General features: G+C 45.8%; 1 protein-coding gene across 4 annotated transcripts in view; it reads right to left on the bottom strand.

The window, feature by feature from the left end:
* Positions 1 to 22,002, bottom strand: part of cfap221 (cilia and flagella associated protein 221) — a 431,960-nt gene that overhangs the window by 222,885 nt on the left and 187,073 nt on the right. For all 4 annotated transcript variants that reach the window (XM_070874512.1, XM_070874515.1, XM_070874508.1 and 1 more), the window contains exon 9: positions 12,306 to 12,444. In XM_070874512.1, the coding sequence (XP_070730613.1) occupies positions 12,306 to 12,444 (139 nt within the window). The remainder of the gene's footprint in view (positions 1 to 12,305; positions 12,445 to 22,002) is intronic.

Below are 22,002 nucleotides of genomic sequence, written 5' to 3'. Positions count from 1 at the left end.
ACTTTGGTTCTGTCTTCACAAAGGAAGATACAAATAACCGTCCAGAAATGCTGGGGGACCGAGGATCTAGTTAGAGTGAGGAACTGAAGGAAATCCTTATTAGGTGAGAAATTCTGTTAGAGAAATTGATGGGATTGAAGGCCGATAAATCCCCAGGGCCTGATGGTCTGCATCCCAGAGGACTTAAGGAAGTAGCCCTAGAAATAGTGGATGCAATGGTGATCATTTTCCAACAGTCTATCGACTCTGGATTGGTTCCTATGGACTGGAGGATAGCTAATGTAACACCACTTTTTAAGGAAGGAGGGAGAGAGAAAACAGATAATTATAGCCTGACATCAGTAGTGGGGAAAATGTGGAATCAATTATTAAAGATGAAATAGCAGCACATTTGGAAAGCAATGACGAGATCGGCCCAAGACAGCATGGATTTATGAAAGGGAAATCCTGCTTGGCAAATCTTCAAGAATTTTTTGAGGGTGTAACTGGTAGAGTGGACAAGGGAGAACCAGTGGATGTGGTGTATATGGACTTTCAAAAGACTTTTGACAAGGTCCCACACAAGAGACTGGTGTGCAAAATTAAAGCACATGGTATTGGGGGTAATGTACTGACATGGATAAAGAACTGGTTGGCAGTCAGGAAGCAGAGAGTCGGGATAAACGGGACCTTTTCAGAATGGCAGGCAGTGACTAGTGGGATACCGTAGGGCTCAGTGCTGGGACTCCAGCTATTTACAATATACATTAATGATTTGGATGAGGGAATTGAGTGTAATATCTCCAAGTTTGCAGATGACACTAAGCTGGGTGGCAGTGTGAGCTGTGAGGAGGACGCTAAAAGGCTGCATGGTGACTTGGACAGGTTAGGTGAGTGGGCAAACACGTGGCAGATGCAGTATAACGTGGATAAATGTGAGGTTATCCACTTTGGTGGCAAAAACATGAAGGCAGAATATTATCTGAATGGCGGCAGATTAGGAAAAGGGGAAGTGCAGCGAGACCTGGGTGTCATGGTACATTAGTCATTGAAAGTTGGCATGCAGGTACAGCAGGCGGTGAAGAAGGCAAATGGTATGTTGGCCTTCATAGCTAGGGGATTTGAGTATAGGAGCAGGGAGGCCTCACCTGGAATATTGAGTTCAGTTTTGGTCTCCTAATCTGAGGAAGGACGTTCTTGCTATTGAGGGAGTGCAGCGAAGGTTCACCAGACTGATTCCCGGGATGGCAGGACTGACATATGAGGAGAGACTGGATCGACTGGGCCTGTATTCACTGGAGTTTAGAAGGATGAGAGGGGATCTCATAGAAACATATATAATTTTGACGGGACTGGACAGGTTAGATGCAGGAAGAATGTTCCCAATGTTAGGGAAGTCCAGAACCAGGGAATATAGTCTAAGGATAAGGCCATTTAGGACTGAGCTGAGGAGAAACTTCTTCACTCAGAGAGTTGTTAAAACTGTGGAATTCCCTGCCGCAGAGAGTTGTTGATGCCAGTTCATTGGATATATTCAAGAGGGAGTTAGATATGGCCCTTACGGCTAAAGGGATCAAGGGGTATGGAGAGAAAGCAGGAAAGGGGTACTGAGGTGAATTATCAGCCATGATCTTATTGAATCATGGTGCAGGCTCGAAGGGCCGAATGGCCTACTACTGCACCTATTTTCTATGTTTCTATGTTTCTGATGTCATCCTGTGTTGAGTTGCTATCGACTCCCGCCTGCTCACTGCCACCGCTGCTGCCGCTTCTCTAGTCTTCACTGTCTCAGGACCTCCCGCTCAATTTATACTCCACCCGTTCACTGCTGCCGCTGCTCCGGTCTGCGTTTTCTCTGGGCGTCCCGCTCAATTTATACTCCGATCGCTCGCTGCCACCGCTGCTCCGGTCTGCCCCTCTTTCTTCCCCCTTCTCCGAATTCCCACTCTTTCCAAATTCCCAAATAAACCACTCTGTTTAAGACAACTCCCTTTAAGGCCGCTCTGTGTGGACCACATTGACAGTTTTTGATACAATATGTTACCTGTATTTTAATATGTTGCAAAATTACAGAATATAAAAGCCTTGCTCCCTCTTCAGTATCCCAGTTTATAGAACAGCACACAAGTTTGAGAAATGATACAGGGTTACGATCTTATTTTGTGAAGAATGTGACTTGTTCTCTACTCCTCAATATATCACATTAATCAATGTTGCTGGACGACTGAGTTATGAAGCAAGACTAAATTAAATCTACTCTTATAAAAAGGAAAAATGGCGTAGGTAGAAGATGTACAATACTTTTTAAATAAGTAATAAAATGACCGGATACAGTGGATATAGTGAAGTTGGTTTGTGTAACATCAGACTAGGAGAAGCAGGGAATATGCCTTCAATCATGCATTATTAAATAACAGAATAATCTCTTACCTAGTGCAGTAAATACTGGGGCCGATTTTCATCAAGGCCTAAGCCCGCCCAAGTGCCGCCCAACGTGCTGCCGATGGCCGCCGAGGTACCGGATGGCACTTTGGGTGGGATATTCATGGCCGAGGTCCCTCGAACGATAATGTACACCGCCAATCTGGACGGCAGCGGGCGGGAGGTCTCATTCTCGGCGGCAGAGGTGCTTGCCACCCAAGTGCCGCCGGGGATGGAGTCGGGCCCATGGAGAGCTGAGAAAAAAAACAACAGTAAAAAATAAAAAAAAGTATCCAAAGACCTTCAGGGGACCCCATCCAGGTAAGTCAGTGTTGAAAAAAAAAATTTAAAATGTTCACTTATTTTTTTTTCTGGTTCTTCATACCGTCAGGGGCAGACCAGTCCCCATGCAGCGGTCCACCTCCGTTCTGCCGCCGCCTGCCGCTGACTCCCACCTGCAGGAATCTGGGAGCTCGGCGGGCCGGAGTTCTGTTGCGCCACTCGGCTGCCCGCTGATGTCAGCGGGCGGTTCCCGGCGGCTCTCCTCTCCCGCCTGCTCCAGGCCACCCCGAAAGTGGCACTGGATGGATCTTTAGGAGGAATGTCGGCGGCAGTGGGTGGCACTCGGCAGCAGCGGGCGGTGAGTGTTGAGATTCGGCCCCACTAACTCGATCAAAATATTTTAAATGGAATTGGATTCCTTGATTCATCAAAAATCAGAAGAATATTGTTTGGGGACAGGAAAACAATGTCAAAATGTGAGATTCGATCCTAAAAAAAGATCTAATTGATAGAAAGCCTGATGGGCTGAACAGATCTTTATTCTTGAAAATTTCTTTCGGTTGGACCCCTAAGAATAGAAATTGCCCCCTGACGGTACATTGGTTTTTACCGCAGCTGTGGTTGAGGTCGCCTTTTGTGCGAAATTCTGCTCTTTGTTGTTTCTTTTCATTCGGATCCAGAAGTCGCTCTTAATGGAGGCGGTGACTACATGAGAGGGGCGGATACGCGCCGGTGGTGCGGAGCGAGTGCCGCGATGACGTCATCACGCGCCGATACACCACGGTTCTCTCCTTCACTTAAATGGGAGCGCCTTCGCGATATCAAAACTTCGGCCCACTGAGGGTGGCAGGCTGCCTATTGGCGGCCCGGTTGAACCCAGGGGCATAATTGTCAGGCCGACATGGTAGTCGGCCGACAAAAAATAACATGGCGGCAGCAGCAGTGCATCCTTCCCTTTAAGGGAAGCCGCACCGCCATTGCAGAAGGCCACAGCCTCATTGAACCACTGGGGAAAAAACAGGGTTTGGCCCGCCGGGCGGGACAAAGATTTTCAGAGGGGAATGTCGCCGTCGGTGGGGGCGGGGGGATGGGGTAGATCGGCGGTACACAAGGTGATGATGCATTTAACATGGATCGGCAGCAGCGAAGAGGTATGAGGGGGGAGGGGTGCAGGGGATATCGAGCCACCGCTGAAAACTTCGAAAGAGCAATTGGGCTATCAGCGGCCATTCCACGAAAAGTCGGCGGCCACTCCTCTCTGCAGCGTGCCCGTCGATTTGTGGTGGTAACAGGTCTTAAGGAAAGGGGCAATTGCAGCTCCTTAGGATTTTGCTGGGGCTGGGATTAACGGCATGGACAATAGGATAGTTGACGTAATGAAGGGAGAAAGTATGGGAACTATAATTGCTTCACATATTGAAACAAATTATATATTGAACAGAAAGTTGGTCATCTTAAAGGAAAATTATTGGAGAATTCTCAGAAAATTTAAGATCAAGAGTTAGAGGTCCGTTGACGGTTATCAGTGGTACATCAGATAAGAACAGTACGATCACTGATTTTAATGATTGGCTGGAATCATGCAGTAAAGAAAAAAGTTTAATGTTTGTAGATAATTAGGGGAGATATTCTGGGTAAGCAAAACTTTACAAGAAATGTTGGTTTACTTGAATGGGCTGGGGGCTAAAAGACAAGTGAGAGTCCAGCCACTGCCCTTGACATTCAATGACATTTCCATCGCCGAATCATCCACCAAAAACATTCTGGGGGGGCGGAGGTGAGTCACCATTAACCAAAAACGTAACTGGACCAGCTACATAAATACTGTGGCTACAAGAGCAGGTCAAAGGTTAGGTATTCTGCAGTGTGTGTCTCACCTCCTGACTCCCAAAAGCTTTTCCACCATATATATGGCACAAGTTAGGAGTGAGATGGAATACTCTTTATTTGCCTGGATGAGTGCAGCTCCAACAACACTCAAGAAGCTTAACACATTCCAGGAACAAAGCAGCCCACTTGATTGGCATCCCATCCACCACCTTAAACATTTACTCCCTCCACTACTGCGCACCATGGCTCCAGTGTGTACCATCTACAAAATGCACTGCAGCAACTTGCCAAAGCTTCTTTGGCAGCACCTCCCAAACCCGTGACCTCTACCACCTAGAAGGACAAGGGCAGGAGGTGCATGGGAACACCATCACTGGCAAGCTTCCCTCCAATTTGCACACCATCCTAACTTGGAACTATATCGCCGAGGGATGGAGTACAAAAGCAGGGAGGTCCTGCTGCAACTGTACAGGGTATTGGTGAGGCCGCACCTGGAGTACTGCATGCAGTTTTGGTCACCTTACTTAAGGAAGGATATACTAGCTTTGGAGGGGGTACAGAGACGATTCACTAGGCTGATACCGGAGATGAGGGGGTTACCTTATGATAGATTGAGTAGACTGGGTCTTTACTCATTGGAGTTCAGAAGGATGAGGGGTGATCTTACAGAAACATTTAAAATAATGAAAGGGATAGACAAGATAGAGGCAGAGAGGTTGTTTCCACTGGTCGGGGAGACAAGAACTAGGGGGCACAGCCTCAAAATACAGGGAAGCCAATTTAAAACCGAGTTGAGAAGGAATTTCTTCTCCCAGAGGGTTGTGAATCTGTGGAATTCTCTGCCCAAGGAAGCAGTTGAGGCTAGCTCATTGAATGTATTCAAATCACAGATAGATAGATTTTTAACCAATAAGGGAATTAAGGGTTATGGGGAGCGGGCGGGTAAGTGGAGCTGAGTCCACGGCCAGATCAGCCATGATCTTGTTGAATGGCGGAGCAGGCTCGAGGGGCTAAATGGCCTACTCCTGTTCCTAATTCTTATGTTCTTATGTTCTTATGTTCCTTCATTGTCGCTGGGTCAAAATCCTGGAACTCCCTCCCTAACAGCACTGTGGGAGTAACTTCACCACAAGATTTGTAGCGGTTCAAGAAGGTGGTTCACCACCACCTTCTCAAGGGCAATTGGAGATGGGCAATAAATGCTGGCCTTGCCAGCGATGGCCACATGCGAGTAACGAATAAAAAAATCTATCTCCGAATGTGCAGAGCGCCATTGGTTGGTACCAGGGACATGGTAGCTCAAAATGAATATAGTTCCACTAGTTACTGTACAAGGTTGTACAGCAGATAGTAATAGTTTTTTTTACTAATGCTCGAAATGTTAGAAATAAAATGCTGTGGAGTGGGATCACACAGTATCCACCAGTTTGCTTCGTGCGATTCGCAACCGATGGGTACTGCTGGACATATTTTATTGACTATCAAAGTAGTATAATCTTCTAAAGTTGCACAAATTTTTACTTTGTTATGAACTATTGTTTTAGTGGTGCCTCCTTGTAAAAGGGGGCACTTGTCAGAAATTAACAATTATTTTGTGGTAAATGTCACTTACAAACAAAATAGAACATAAACAAAAATAAAATACACGAATTACAGACGCATGCTTTCACAGAGAATCTAAATATAATTATGAGTTCAGGTGAAGGATGTCATGCATTCAACTATCATTGTAACCCATGTATAAGCTGACCTAAGCTGTACACCTTGAGAACATTGACCACAAGGGGCGAACTTGTGGGAGATACTCCTAACCTGGACTTGCAGGTATAAAAGGGGAAGCTCCACCCACCTTCATCACTTAAGGTCTTGGTAATAAAGATAACTGGTCACAGAGTGACCTTCTCTCAAGTATGGGCCTCATGTGCATTTATACTGTATCATAAGGACGTATCATTGGCGACGAGAAACTGGGATTTAAACCACGTGAGCATGGCCACTAGCAGCACAGAAGAGAGGTACTGTTTCGGTGATGATTGGGACGACTTTACTGAGAGACTACAGCGAAGTTTTGTCACTAAGGAATGGTTGGGACAGGATTCGGCCGACAAACGCAGGGCTCATCTCCTGACGGTTTGTGGATCCAGAACGTACTCCCTGATGAAGGACCTTCCAGCGCCAGAGAAGCCAGCGGACGAGACGTTCGAAGAACTCAGTAAGTTGATCGGGTAACACCTTAAACCAGCGAGCAGCATGCACATGGCGAGACACCGGTTTTACATGCACTGGCGGCGAAAAGGGCAAAGCGTTCCAGACTTCGTGGCAGATCACCGGCTACTGGCGAGCCTATGTAAGTTCCCAGATGCATGCAGAGCGGAGATGCTGCGAGACTTTTTTATTGAGGGCATCGGGCACGCTGGAGTTTTCAGGAAACTGATTGAGACCAAAGACTTGACCTTGGAAGCGGCAGCTCTGATAGCTCAGACATTTATCTCAGGGGAGGAAGAGACCAGAATGATGTATGACAAAAACCTTGGCTCAAATGCGGCAAACGACCAGGGAGTCAACATTGTTAATGCGGCACACAGTTCTCTCGGCAGACAAGGGCAATCGGTCTCCGAACATGAGGAAGGACATTCTTGCTATTGAGGGAGTGCAGCGAAGGTTCACCAGACTGATTCCCGGGATGGCGGGACTGACATATCAAGAAAGACTGGATCAACTGGGCTTGTATTCACTGGAGTTCAGAAGAATGAGAGGGGATCTCATAGAAACGTTTAAAATTCTGACGGGTTTGGACAGGTTAGAGTTAGGAAGAATGTTCCCAATGTTGGGGAAGTCCAGAACCAGGGGTCACAGTCTAAGGATAAGGGGTAAGCCATTTAGGACTGAGATGAGGAGAAACTTCTTCACCCAGAGAGTGGTGAACCTGTGGAATTCTCTACCACAGAAAGTTGTTGAGGCCAATTCACTAATTATATTCAAAAAGGAGTTAGATGTAGTCCTTACTACTAGGGGGATCAAGGGATATGGCGAGAAAGCAGGAATGGAGTACTGAAGTTGCATGTTCAGCCATGAACTCATTGAATGGTGGTGCAGGCTCGAAGGGCCGAATGGCCTACTGCTGCACCTATTTTCTATGTTTCTGTATTTCTTATTTCTATGACATGCCCCAGCATGTAGTCGAATTCAACAGAGACAATGGCTAGCTGAACGGCGATTCATGCCATCGAAATGGACAATTCGGCCAGTAATGAGGCCATCAACACCTGTTAATGGTGCGCATAAGGACAGTTACAGAGACAGTCCGAGACAATCGACTGGTAATGGACCTTTTGTTTCTAATAACGGGGCCTCCAGCTCATGCTGGAGGTGTGGAGGCAAACACCCAGCCAGAGCTTGCAGGTATCAGCAATATACCTGCAGAAACTGCAACGTCAGCGGTCACTTGGCGCGTATGTGCAGGAAACCTGCAGCCAGGTTGATGTATGAGGAGGACGGGCCTGATGTAAGCCCTACAAGGCCAAATGAATACTGGGGGAAATCGCTGGAAGCTGAAGTTCAGCGAGTACATGTGGAGCACATATACAGATCATATACCAGGACGCCACCGATAATGATGAAAGTGCTCCTCAATGGCATCCCAGTATTAATGGAGCTAGACACGGGGGCCAGCCAGTCCTTGATGAGTATCAAACAGTTCGAAAGGTTGTGGGTGTCCAAGGCCAGGAGGCCAAAATTATTGCCGATTGACGCACAGCTACGGACATGTACATCATTCCGGTGCTAGGCAGCGCCACGGTAGTTGTGACCCACAAAGATTCGGAGAACAGGTTGCCACTCTGGATTGTCCCGGGGGATGGTCCCACACTGCTGGGGAGGAGTTGGCTTGCTGTCATGAACTGGAAGTGGGGCGATGTCAATGCAATTTCTTCTGTAGAGCGAGTATCATGTTCACAGGTCCTGGACAAATTTGACTCATTATTTCAACCTGGCATTGGCACTTTCATGGGGTCCAAGGTAGTGATTCACATAAACCCGGACGCCAGGCCAGTACACCACAAGGCCGGAGTGGTGCCGTACGTGATGCGGGAAAAAATAGAATGCGAATTGGACCGCCTGCTGAGGGAAGGCATCATCTCGCCAGTCGAATTCAGTGACTGGGCGAGCCCGATCATGCCAGTGCTCAAGGCGGATGGGTCGGTAAGGATATGTGCCGATAACAAGGCCACCATCAATCGGGTGTCACTCCAAGACCAGTACCCGCTACCGAGAGCGGAGGACTTCTTTGCAACGCTATCCGGTGGCAAACCTTTTTCAAAATTGGACCTGACCTCAGCTTACATGACCCAGGAGCTGGCGAGTGAGTCGAAGAAGCTGACCACCATCATGGCACACAAGGGGTTGTTTGAATACAACAGATGTCTGTTTGGGATTCGTTCGGCCGCCGCGATCTTTAAGTGAAATATGGAAAGCCTCCTCAAGTCGATTCCAAGGACGGTGGTTTTTCAAGACGACATCCTCATCACGGGTCGCGATTCTGAAGAACACCTCCACAACCTGGAGGAGGTGCTACGCAGGCTGGACCGGGTAGGGCTGCGACTGAAAAAGGCAAAGTGCGTCTTCTTAGCTCCAGAGGTAGAATTCCTGGGGAGGATAGCAGCAGACGGGATCAGACTTACTGCGTCCAAAACGGAAGCGATCCAGAGAGCACCCAGACCCCGTAACACGACGGAGCTTCATTCGTTCCTAGGGCTCCTGAACTATTTTGGTAACTTTCTTCCCAAATTGGGCACGCTGTTAAAGCCGCTACACGTGCTCCTACGCAAAGGTCGCGATTGGGTCTGGGGGAACAGCCAGGAAAGGGCTTTTGATAGAGCACGCAATTTGTTATGCTCCAACAAACAGTTAACGTTATATGACCCGTGTAAGAAACTTGTTTTAACGTGCGATGCGTCGTCCTATGGGGTCGAGTGTGTGTTGCAGCATGTGAATGCCAATGGTCAGTTCAAGCCGGTAGCTTATGCCTCCAGAAGTCTGTCCCGGGCAAAAAGGGGCTACGGGATGGTAGAAAAGGAAGTGCTATCATATGTATATGCAGTAAAAAAAATGCACCAGTACCTGTTTGGCACGAAATTTGAGCAGGAGACAGATCACAAACCCCTAATGTCCCTTTTGGCCGACAACAAGGCCATAAATGCGAATGCATCGGCCCGCATACAGAGATGGGCACTCACGTTAACCGCCTATGACTACACAATTCGGCACAGACCGGGCATTGAAAACTGCGCCGATGCACTCAGCAGGCTCCCACTAGCCACCACCGAGGGGGCAACTGAGCATGATGCTGAGATGGTCATGGCTGTTGAAGCTTTCGAAAGCGAAGGCTCACCTGTGACAGCCCGTCAGATTAAAGTCTGGACAAATAAAGACCCGCTACTGTCTTTAGTCAAGAAATGTGTCCTGAATGGGGACTGGCCATCCACATACGGGGCATGCCCTGAGGAATTTAAACCGTTTCATAGGCGCAAGGATGAACTCTCGATTCAGGCCGATTGCCTACTGAGGGGAAACCGAGTAGTCATGCCCCAGATGGGCGGAGAGGTGATTATCAGAGAACTTCACAATGAGCACCCGGGCATTGTCATGATGAAGGCAATTGCCAGGTCACACGTTTGGTGGCCAGGGATAGATGCAGATCTGGAACTTCATGTTCGCAGGTACAACACATGTGCTCAGCTGGGCAACGCACCCAGGAAAGCCCCCCTTAGCCCCTGGCTATGGCCCGCCAAGCCTTGGTCACGCATCCATGTGGACTACGCAGGTCCTTTCATGGGAAAAATGTTTTTGGTTGTAGTAGACGCCTACTCCAAATGGATTGAGTGTGACATTTTAAATTCAAGCACATCCTCTGCCACTGTAGAAAGTCTACGGGCAATGTTCGCCGTCCATGGTCTACCGGATGTCTTGGTCAGCGACAATGGCCCGTGCTTCACAAGCACTGAATTCCAGGACTTCATGGCAGGCGATGGAATCAACCATGTCAGAACGGCACCGTTCAAGCCGGCCTCAAACGGCCATGCGGAACGAGCAGTGCAGATAATCAGGCAGGGGATGCTCAGAATCCAAGGGGGTTCCCTACAAAGCCGATTATCATGCCTCCTGTTGGCCTACAGATCCCGACCACACTCGCTCACAGGGGTTCCACCCGCAGAGCTGCTAATGAAAAGGATGCTCAAAACCAGTTATCCCTTACACGCCCTACTATGAAAGAAATTGTTGAGAGCAGGCGTCAGTCACAATGTGACTACCATGACAGGAATGCGAGGGCACGATGTATTGATGTCAATGACCCTGTTTTTGTCCTTAATTACGCTGCAGGGCCCAAATGGCTTGCAGGCACTGTGATTGCCAAAGAGGGGAATAGGGTTTTGGTAGTTAAACTTATCAATGGACAAATCTGCCGCAAACACGTGGATCAAACTAAAAGGATGTTCAGCAACCCCATAGAAGAAGCAGAGGAAGAACACGACGTAGAGTTTACTCCACCACAGGTGACTGAACACCAGAACCAAGTGGAGGACAGCCCAGTCACTGTGGGCAGTCCGGACAGGTCTGAGGCACCGCAAACAGCAGACACTCAGGCCAGCGCCCAACAACCGGAGCCCCAACTCAGGCGTTCTACAAGGGAGCGTAAACCACCAGAGAGACTTAACCTGTGATCCCAATAAGACTTTGGGGGGGAGGTGATGTCATGTATTCAACTATCATTGTAACCCATGTATAAGCTGACCTAAGTTGTACACCTTGAGAACATTGACCACAAGGGGCGAACTTGTGGGAGACACTCCTAACCTGGACTTTCAGGTATAAAAGGGGAAGCTCTACCCACCTTCATCACTTGAGGTCTTGGTAATAAAGGTAACTGGTCACAGAATGACCTTCTCTCAAGTATGGGCCTTGTGTGCATTTATACTGTATTGTAAGGACATATCAAAGGTTATAAGATATTTATAAATAAAGTTTTAGCCAGAAAGTAGGAAGTATAGCTTTACATATAAAAAATAATATAGCTGTAACTGAGAGGGAAAACATTGGTCAGCAGGAAGCATGATTTGCGTACAGGCATGCCTTGGATTAGTCCCAGCTTGTTGTTTAGGTTTTGGGGGCAAGGGGTAAAAGAGAACAGGGAATATTCTGAACAAATCAAAGTATAGCAGGACATTGTAGTGCTGTTATCATAGGGGATTTTAACAATCCTTACATTGAGCAGTCCGATACAGGGCAGCCAAATGTGGAGGAAGGTATGATGGAATTATTGGTTAATATTTTAATGACCGTTTTCTTACTCAGTATGTTTGGGAAAATACCTCAGTACCTCAATTATTAGATTTAATACTGAGTAGGGATTTGGAGATAATAACTGATCTCAACTTGAAAAAGTACCTGGCCAATAGTGATCATCACATTGTTAAATTTCAATGCAGAGGTGATATGGATAATTTGTTGTTAGAACCTAATTTCAGGAGGGCTAAATTTTTAATTCTTACAAACAATTAGGGAAAGGTACATCAGGCTTTGGTTATCCATGTGAATATCATCATTTGGGAAATGCCCTTGATCTTGAATCCCACTTCTCAGGTGATGGTGTTCACGCTGGATAGCCAAGGCTTTTAAATTAACTTAACTTTGAAAGTACAGGTATATTGATTTTTTTCAAGTACAGAACTCTGTAGAAACTTAAAATTGTTATCACTGTGCCATACGAATTGACGATATATTTTGTAACAATTTACCTTCAATTTTCCAGAGCTGTGATCCAATAACAATTTCTGCTGTCGCTTTTTTCTTGAAATGTGCATTGGTGAGAGACTTTGAGGATCCAGGAACTTCTTTTTGAAGGTATCTTTAGTTCCTTCATCTTCATCTTGGGGCCTGATATAAATATAAAGAAATCTGTGCTTCAAATATCTATAGTATTAGATTTTGAAACTAGGGACTAAGGTGAATGTATAAGAGAGAACAATATCATTATTTGCAGCATATTGATATTTATTGTACTAAGAAGTGGGTTTTGCAACCGGAGTTAATCACACTTTGAGTTTTTGATCTTTGTGATATAGCGACACATTGGGGGCGTTTTAAACATATACCCAAAAAAGGGTGAAAAGTTAGCAATGAGTCTGCTGCATTGCCTGAAATCTTCAGTGGGGGGTGGTGAGCAGGGCGGTGGTGGTGGAAGCTACTTAGCGACCGGCAAGGGACTGTAGCATTTTTATCATTTCTACTCTTCCTGGATCTACATAAAATTCCCCAAAACATGATTAAGAAATTGATTTGCGACTGACTGCACTGCATGCTAAGGTCAGTTTACTCAGGCATTCAGCTCTTAAAAGGGGCCGCTGGAGGCTGTCACCCAAAAGGTAAGTTTTATGTTTTTTACATACCTTATCGTGGAGCCAGGAAGAGCAGCTGTGCTCCTCCTGGGTCCACATTAAACCAGCCGCTGCTGCCAGTCATTGTGCGTCCCCTTAATGAGGCTGGTGGTCCAATTTGCCGTGGTTCTGCTACCAGCCTCATTAGGCATGTGTTGTTGCACCGGGATTACACCCTAATTCAGACGCAATCTAATTTCCACCATCTGGTACAAATGGGTAGAGTGTACAATGTGCACACTACACCTGTTTATACTTGGAATTTGCAAACAGGATCCGACAATCAGCCTGGGAGCATATGCAACCAGCTTCCCACCAGTTTGAGCTAGGAGTACTGGTCACATCAGGCAGGCTTTGGAGGTCCAAGGGCCAGTTGTTGTTTCCCTGCTATTTTCAACTGCCTTGCAAATATTGTGGTCAGCAGTTGAAAATTGAATTTAGGAAAAAGATAAGATTTTGCTAAACTGTCACAAGGGTAGAAAAGGGAAAATTACTTCTTCCAGTAATTTGTTTCCTAATGTAAGACTGTTGCGAACAGGTCTAAATTATTTGTTCTCAACTATGACTCCTAATGGTAGAACTTTTCAACCCTGTGGTCTGTATCTCGCCCAGTCACATATGTTTTGCTACTAATATAGCTGATATTGGAACTCACATTCAGTTTTGATTCAACCATGGGGGTTTTAACAAGGCAGTTTAAATTAAATCTGAATAGTTTTTAACAAAACTAATACATTTGAATAGGCCGAGGCATTCCCATGTTAGAAGTGGTCAGGAGTAAATTATTTGATCAATTTCTCAGTCTAATTAGAACCTATTTGAGTGCCTTCATATAGAACTTTGGTTGAGAGTGGATAACGATCCAACAATTTTAAATTTTGAAATTAATTTCCAGGAGAGATCATTTGCAAGGAGTATACATTTATCGACAAATTATTTTGTATTGAACTAACCACAGATCACAAGAAAAGCTTTACATCATTCTTTATATACAGGGCGATATCATTTTATTCTTCAGTTTTTGTAAAAACACTGAACAAAAAAGAAATCAGTAGCATGAATGGCTGTACAGTATTACCCATTGTAATATATGTGGGTAGAACAAATGAAGGATAGAGTCAGGATCAGTTGCTAGTCCATGTGCTTGCTATATTAGGCCAGAGCAAACTGAGTGTGCTCATACTAAATGATGATAAACCATGTGATAATACATCACACTGCTTTCCCCTTAAAAAAAAAGTATGTATTCCCCTCTTAAATACAACAAAACTATGGTCCCACCTTTTCCAGGATTACATGTACCATACAACAAAAACTCCTCGCTTTTTTTCTTTTAAAAGAACTCCAAATCCAGTTTAATAACAGGTTTGCGGAGCCTTCCTGATCAGAAGGTTCTGGTGTTTAACCAATTTTCGGGCTGTTTTGTCTTGGATCCGAACTCAAAGAAGTAGGTACCACCACTCTGTTTCCCCACTTGATACAACCATGCTCACGAGCTGTTTTTCTTTTTTCCTTATCTTGTCAGTAAGAAACCTTTGGCAATCTTGCCACATTAGATTATTTTAAGGGTTAAGTCATGGCAGAAGAGCACAGACCCGTGTCATGCTCCTCCTGTGCCATGTGGGAAATCAGGGATGCTTCCAATGTCCCTGACGACTATGTGTGCAGGCAGTGTATCCAGCTGCAGCTCCTGTTAGACCGCATGACGGCACTGGAGCTGCGGATGGATTCACTCCAGAGTATGCGCGATGCTGAGGATGTCATGGATAGCACGTTCAGTGAGTTGGTCACACTGCAGGTAAAGGTTAAAAAGGCAGATTGGGGACGGGTGACCACCAGCAGAGCAGGAGTAGGAAGGCAGTGCCAGGAGTCCCCTGTGGTCATCTCCCTCCAAAACAGATATACCGCTTTGGATACTGTTGGGGGAGATGGCTCACCAGGGGAAGGCAGCAGCAGCCAAGTTCATGGCACCACAGGTGGCTCTGCTGCATAGGAGGGCAGGAAAAAGAGTGGAAGAGCTATAGTGATAGATTCTATTGTAAGGGGGATAGATAGACGTTTCTGCGGTCACAACCGAGATTCCAGGATGGTATGTTGCCTCCCTGGTGCAAGGGTCAAGGATGTCTCGGAGTGGCTGCAGGGCATTCTGGAGGGGGAGGGTGAACAGCCAGTTGTCGTGGTGCATATAGGTACCAACGATATAGGTAAAAAGCGGGATGAGGTCCTACATGCTGAATTTAGGGAGCTCGGAGTTAAATTAAAAAGTAGGACCTCAAAGTTAGTAATCTCAGGATTGCTACCAATGCCACGTGCTAGTCAGAGTAGAAATAGCAGGATAGCTAAGATGAATATGTGGCTTCAGGAGTGGTGCAAGAGGGAGGGATTCAAATTCCTGGGACATTGGAACCAGTTCTGGGGGAGGTGGGACCAGTACAAACCGGATGGTCTGCACCTGGGCAGGACTGGAACAAATGTCCTAGGGGGAGTGCTGCTTGGGAGGGGTTAAACTAATATGGTAGGGGGATGGCAACCTATGCAGGGAGACAGAGGGAAATAAAATGGGGGCAGAAGCAAAAGATAGAAAGGAGAATAGTAAAAGTGGAGGGCAGAGAAACCCAAGGCAAAAATCAAAAAGGGCCACATTACAGCAAGATTCTAAAGGGACAAAGAGTGTTAAAAAGACAAGCCTGAAAACTCTGTGCCTCAATGCGAGGAGTATTCATATTAAGGTGGTTGAATTAACTGCGCAGGCAGCTATTAACGATTATGATATATTTGCGATTACGGAGCCATGGCTCCAGGGTGACCAAGGCTGGGAACTCAACATCCAGGGGTATTCAACATACAGGAAGGATAGACAGAAAGGAAAAAGAGGTGGGGCAGCGTTGCTGTTTAAAGAGCAGATTAACGCAATAGTAAGAAAGGACATTAGCTTAGATGATGTGGAATCTGTATGGGTAGAGCTGCGGAATACCAAAGGGCAGAAAACGCTAGTGGGAGTTGTGTACAGACCACCAAACAGTAGTAGTGAGGTTGGGGATGGCATCAAACAAAAAATTACGGATGCGGCAATAAAGGTGCAGCAGTTATCATGGGTGATTTTAATCTACATATAGATTGGGTTAATCAAGCTGGTAGAAATGTGGTGAAGGAGGATGTCCTGGAGTGTATTAGGGATGGCTTTCTAGACCAATATGTCGAGGAACCAACTAGAGAGTTGGACATCCTAGACTACGCATTGTGTAATGAGAGAGGACTAATTAGCAATCTTGTTGTGCGAAGCCCCCTGGGGAAGAGTGACCATAATATGGTAGAATTCTTTATTAAGATGGAGAGTGACAGTGTTAATTCAGAGACTGGGGTCCTGAACTTACGAAAAGGTAACTTCGATGGTCTGAGACGTGAATTGGCTAGAATAGACTGGCAAATGATACTTAAAGGATTGACAGTGGATAGGCAATGGCAGAAATTTATAGATTACATGGATGAACTTCAACAATTGTATATCCTTGTCTGGAATAAAAATAAAACGGGGAAGGTGACTAACAAGGGAAATTAGGGATAGTGTTAAATTCAAGGAAGAGGCATATAAATTGGCGAGAAAAAGCAGCAAAGTTGAGGACTGGGAGAAATTAAGAATTCAGCAGAGGAAGACAAAGGGTCTAATTAGGAGGGGGGAAATAAAGTATGAGAGGAAGCTTGCAGGGAACATAAAAACTGACTGCAAAAGCTTCTATAGATATGAGGAGAGAAAAAGATTAGTGAAGACCAACGTAGGTCCTTTGCAGACAGAATCAGGTGAATTTATAATGGGGAACAAAGAAATGGCAGACCAATTGAACAAATACTTTGGACCTGTCTTCACCAAGGAAGACACAAATAACCTTCCGGAAATACAAGGGGGTCGAGGGTGTAGCGAAAAGGAGGAACTGAAGGAAATCTTTATTAGTCAGGAATTTGTGTTAGGGAAAGTAATGGGATTGAAGGCCGATAAATCCCCAGGGCCTGATAGGCTGCATCCCAGAATAAGGAAGTAGCCCTAGAAATAGTGGATGCATTGGTGATCATTCTCCAACATTCTATTGACTCTGGATCAGTTCAGTTCCTATGGACTGGATGATAGCTAATGTAACACCACTTTTTAAAAAAGGAGGGAGAGAGAAAACGGGGAATTATAGACCAGTTAGCCTGACATCGGTGGTGGGGAAAATGTTGGAATCAATTATTAAAGATGAAATAGCTGCGCATTTGGAAAGCAGTGACAGGATCGGTCCAAGTCAGCATGGATTTATGAATGGGAAATCATGCTTGACAAATCTTCTAGAATTTTTTGAGGATGTAACTAGTAGAGTGGACAAGGGAGAACGAGTGGATGTGGTGTATTTAGACTTTCAAAAGGCTTTTGATAAGGTCACACACAAGAGATTAGTATGCAATATTAAAGCACATGGTATTGGTGGTAATGTATTGACGTGGATAGAGAACTGGTTGGCAGACAGGAAGCAGAGAGTCGGGATAAACGGGTCCTTTTCAGAATGGCAGGCAGTGACCATTGGGGTGCCGCAAGGTTCAGTGCTAAGACTCCAGCTATTTACAATATACATCAATGATTTAGATGAAGGAATTGAATGTAATATCTCCAAGTTTGCAGATGACACTAAGCTGGGTGGTGGTGTGAGCTGTGAGGAGCTAAGAGGCTGCAGGGTGACTTGGACAGGTTAGCTGAGTGGGCAAATGCATGGCAGATGCAGTATAATGTGGATAAATGTGAGATTATCCACTTTGGTGACAAAAACAGGAAGACAGAATATTATCTGAATGGTGACAGATTAGGAAAAGGGGAGGTGAAACGAGACCTGGGTGTCATGGTACATCAGTCATTGAAGTTTGGCATGCAGGTACAGCAGGCGGTGAAGGAGGCAAATGGCATATTTGTCTTCATAGCTAGAGGATTTGAGTATAGGAGCAGGGAGGTCTTACTGCAGTTGTACAGAGCCTTGGTGAGGCCACATCTGGAATACTGTGTTCAATTTTGGTCCCCTAATCTGAAGGACGTTCTTGCTATTGAGGGAGTACAGCGAAGGTTCATCAGATTGATTCCCGGGATTGCAAGACTGACATATGAGGAGAGACTGGATCAACTGGGCCTGTATCCACTGGAGTTTAAAGAATGAGAGAGGATCTCATAGAAACATATAAAATTCTGACGGGATTGGACAGGTTAGAGGCAGGAGGAATGTTCCCGTTGCTGGGGAGTTACAAAACCAGGGGTCACAGTCTAAGAATAAGAGGTAAGCCATTTAGGACCGAGATGAGGAGAACCCGGGGAGAAGAGTCAAAGGCCCGGATAATGAAGACCATCTTTGTGCAGGAAGGCTGGTTCAGCGCTCCGCCATCTTGATTCAACCCTGTGGACCGGATTTTAGGCTTCTCTGTTTTTGGGATGAAAACACAGGCAGGATGGGAAAGTTCTCGGCTAGGAATAATTTGCATCTTGGTATATAAGTTTGGGTATCAGGGCCCTGCATTAGCGGGTGCAGTGCTAAGTGCAGCACTCGGGAAAGCACCTCAACAAGGAAGAGTGAGGCCCAAAAATGGGCGGCAGTTGGGAGAGCAGCTCAACAGAGGGAGAGCGAGGCCCATAAAAGGGCGGCAGTCGGGACAGCAGCTCAACAGAGGGTGAGCAGGTTCAGGTTCAAAAGGCAAAAAAGAAGTAAAAAGAAATCGAGTGTGACGTCACAGCCAAGCGAGTAAGTGATTGGCTGGTCGATTGACGAATAGTTTTTCGTTTTTCTTTATATTTATCTTTTCTTATCAGTAAGAAACCTTTGGCGTTCTTACCAATTAGGTTAATTTAAGGGTTAAGTCATGGCAGGAAAGCCCAGATGCGTGTCATGTTCCTTCTGTGCTATGTGGGAAATCAGGGACACTACAACTACATGTGCAGGAAGTATATCCAGCTGCAGCTCCTGTCAGACCACATGACGGCACTGGAGCTGCGGATGGATTCACTGTGGAGCATCCGGGATGCTGAGGATGTCGTGAATAGCACGTTTAGTGAGTTGGTCACACCACAGGTAAAGATTACACAGCAAGATAGGGAATGGGTGACCATCAGGAAGAGCAAGGGAAGGCAGGTAGTGCAAGGGGTACCCTGCGGTTACCTCCCTCCAAAACAGATATACCATTTTGGATACTGTTGGGGGGAGGTGGCTCATTAGGGGAAAGCAGCAGCTGCCAAGTTCATGGCAGCAGGGGTGGCTCTGCTGCACAGGAGGGCAGGAAAAAGACTGGGAAAGCTATAGTGATAGGGGATTCTATAGTAAGGGGAATAGATAGGCGTTTTTGCGGCCGCAAACGAGACTCCAGGATGGTATGTTGCCTCCCTGGTACAAGAGTCAAGGATGTCTCAGAGTGGCTGTAGCACATTCTGGAGGGGAAGGGTGAATAGCCAGCTGTCATGGTATATATAGGTATCAACGATATTGGTAAAAAAAAACGGGATGAGGTCCAACAAGCTAAATTTAGGGAGCTAGGAGTTAAATTAAAAAGTAGGACCTCAAAGGTAGTAATCTCAGGATTGCTACCAGTGCCACGTGCTAGTCAGAGTAGGAATTGCAGGATAGCTCAGATGAATACGTGGCTTGAGGAATGGTGCAAGGGGGAGGGATTCAAATTCCTAGGACAATGGAACCAGTTCTGGGGGAGGTGGGACTAGTACAAACCAGACTGTCTGCACCTGGGCAGGACCGGAACCGATGTCCTAGGGGGAGTGTTTGCTAGTGCTGTTGGGGATGGTTTAAACTAAAATGGCAGGGGGGATGGAAATCTATGCAGGGAGGCAGGGGGAAGTAAAAAGGGGGCAGAAGCAAAAGGTAGAAAGGAGAAAAGCAAAAGTGGAGGGCAGAGAAATCAAGGATAAAAATCAAAAAGGGCCACATTACAACATAATTCTAAAAGGACAAAGTGTGTTTTAAAAATCAAGCCTGAAGGCTCTGAGTCTCAATGCGAGGAGCATTCGTAATAAGGTGGATGAATTGACTGCGCAGATAGCTGTTAACGGGTATGATGTAATTGGGATTATGGAAACATGGCTGGGAACTCAACATCCAGGGGTATTCAATATTCAGGAAGGACAGACAGGAAGGAAAATGAGTTGGGATAGCGTTACTGGATAAAGAGGAGATTAACGCAATAGTAAGGAAGGACATTAGCGTGGATGATGTGGAATCTATATGGGTAGAGCTGCGAAACACCAAAGGGCAGAAAACGTTAGTGGGAGTTGTGTACAGACCGCCAAACAGTAGTAGGGAGGTTGGGGATGGCATCAAACAAGAAATTAGGGGCGCGTCCAATAAGGGTACAGCAGTTATCATGGGTGACTTTAATCTACATATCGATTGGGCTAACCAAACTGTGGAGGAGGATTTCCCGGAGTGTATAAGGGATGGTTTTCTAAACCAATATGTCGAGGAACCAACTGGAGAGCAGGCCATCCTAGACTTGGTCTTGTGTAACGAGAGGATTAATTAGCAATCTGGTTGTGTGGGGCCCCTTAGGGAAGAGTGACCATAATATGGTAGAATTCTTCATTAAGGTGGAGAGTGACACAGTTAACTCAGAGACTAAGGTCCTGAACTTAAAGAAAGCAAACTTCGACGGTATGAGATGTGAATTGGCTAGGATAGACTGGAGAATGACACTGAATGGGTTGACGATGGATAGGCAATGGCAGACATTTAAATATCACATGGATGAACTGCAACAAGTGTACAGCCCTGTGTGGCGCAAGAATAAAAAAGGGAAGGTGGCAAACAAGGGAAATTAGGGAAAGTGTTAAATCCAAGGAAGAGGCATATAAATTGTCCAGAAAAAGCAGCAAACCTGAGGACTGGAAGAAATTTAGAATTCAGCAGAGGAGGACCAAGGGTTTAATTAGGAGGGAGAAAATAGAGTATGAGAGTAAGCTTGCAGGGAACAAAGAAACTGACTGCAAAAGTTTCTATAGATATGTAAAGAGAAAAAGATTTGTGAAGACTAATGTCGGTCCCTTGCAGTCAGAATCAGGTGAATTCATAATGGGGAACAAGGAAATGGCAGACCAATTGAACAAATACTTTGGTTCTGTCTTCACTAAGAAAGACACGAATAACTCCCGAAAATATTAGGGGACCAAGGGTCTAGCGAGAAGGAGGAACTGAGAGAAATCTTTATTAGTCAGGAAATGGTGTTAGGGAAATTGAAGGGACCAAAGGCCGATAAATCTCCAGGGCCTGATAGTCTGCATTCCAGAGTACATAAGGAAGTGGCCCTAGAAATAGTGGATGCATTGGTGGTCATTTTCCAACATTCTATCGACTTTGGATCAGTTCCTATGGACTGGATGGTAGCTAATGTAACACCGCTTTTTAAAAAAGGAGGGAATTATAGACCAGTTAGCCTGACATCGGTGGTGGGGAAAATGCTGAAATCAATTATTAAAGATGTAATAGCAGCACACTTGAAAAACAGTGACAGGATCGGTCCAAGTCAGCATGGATTTATGAAAGGGAAATCGTACTTGGCAAATCTTCTAGAGTTTTTTGGATGTAAGGGAGAACCCAGTGGATGTGGTGTATTTGGACTTTCAAAAGGCTTTTGACAAGGTCCCACACAAGAGATTAGTGTGCAAAATTAAGGCACCTGGTATTGGGGGTAATATATTGACATGGATAGAGAACTGGTTGGCAAATAGGAAGCAAAGAGTGGGAATAAACGGGGCCTTTTCAGAGTGGCAGGTAGTGACTAGTGGGGTGCCGCAGGGTTCAGTGCCGGGACGCCAGCTATTTACAATATACATTAATGATTTAGACGAAGGAATTGAATGTAATATCTCCAAGTTTGCAGATGACACTAAGCTGAGTGGTAGTGCGAGCTGCGAGGAGGATGCTAAGAGACTGCAGGAGGACTTGGACAGGTTAGGTGAATGGACAAATGCAGTGAAGAAAGCAAATGGCATGCTGGCCTTCATAACGAGGGGATTTGAGTATAGGAGCAGGGAGGTCTTACTGCAGTTGTA

This window comes from Pristiophorus japonicus, chromosome 3 (genome assembly GCF_044704955.1).
Source record: "Pristiophorus japonicus isolate sPriJap1 chromosome 3, sPriJap1.hap1, whole genome shotgun sequence".
NCBI lineage: Eukaryota > Metazoa > Chordata > Chondrichthyes > Pristiophoridae > Pristiophorus > Pristiophorus japonicus.
This window is presented reverse-complemented; position numbering and strand designations above follow the sequence as displayed.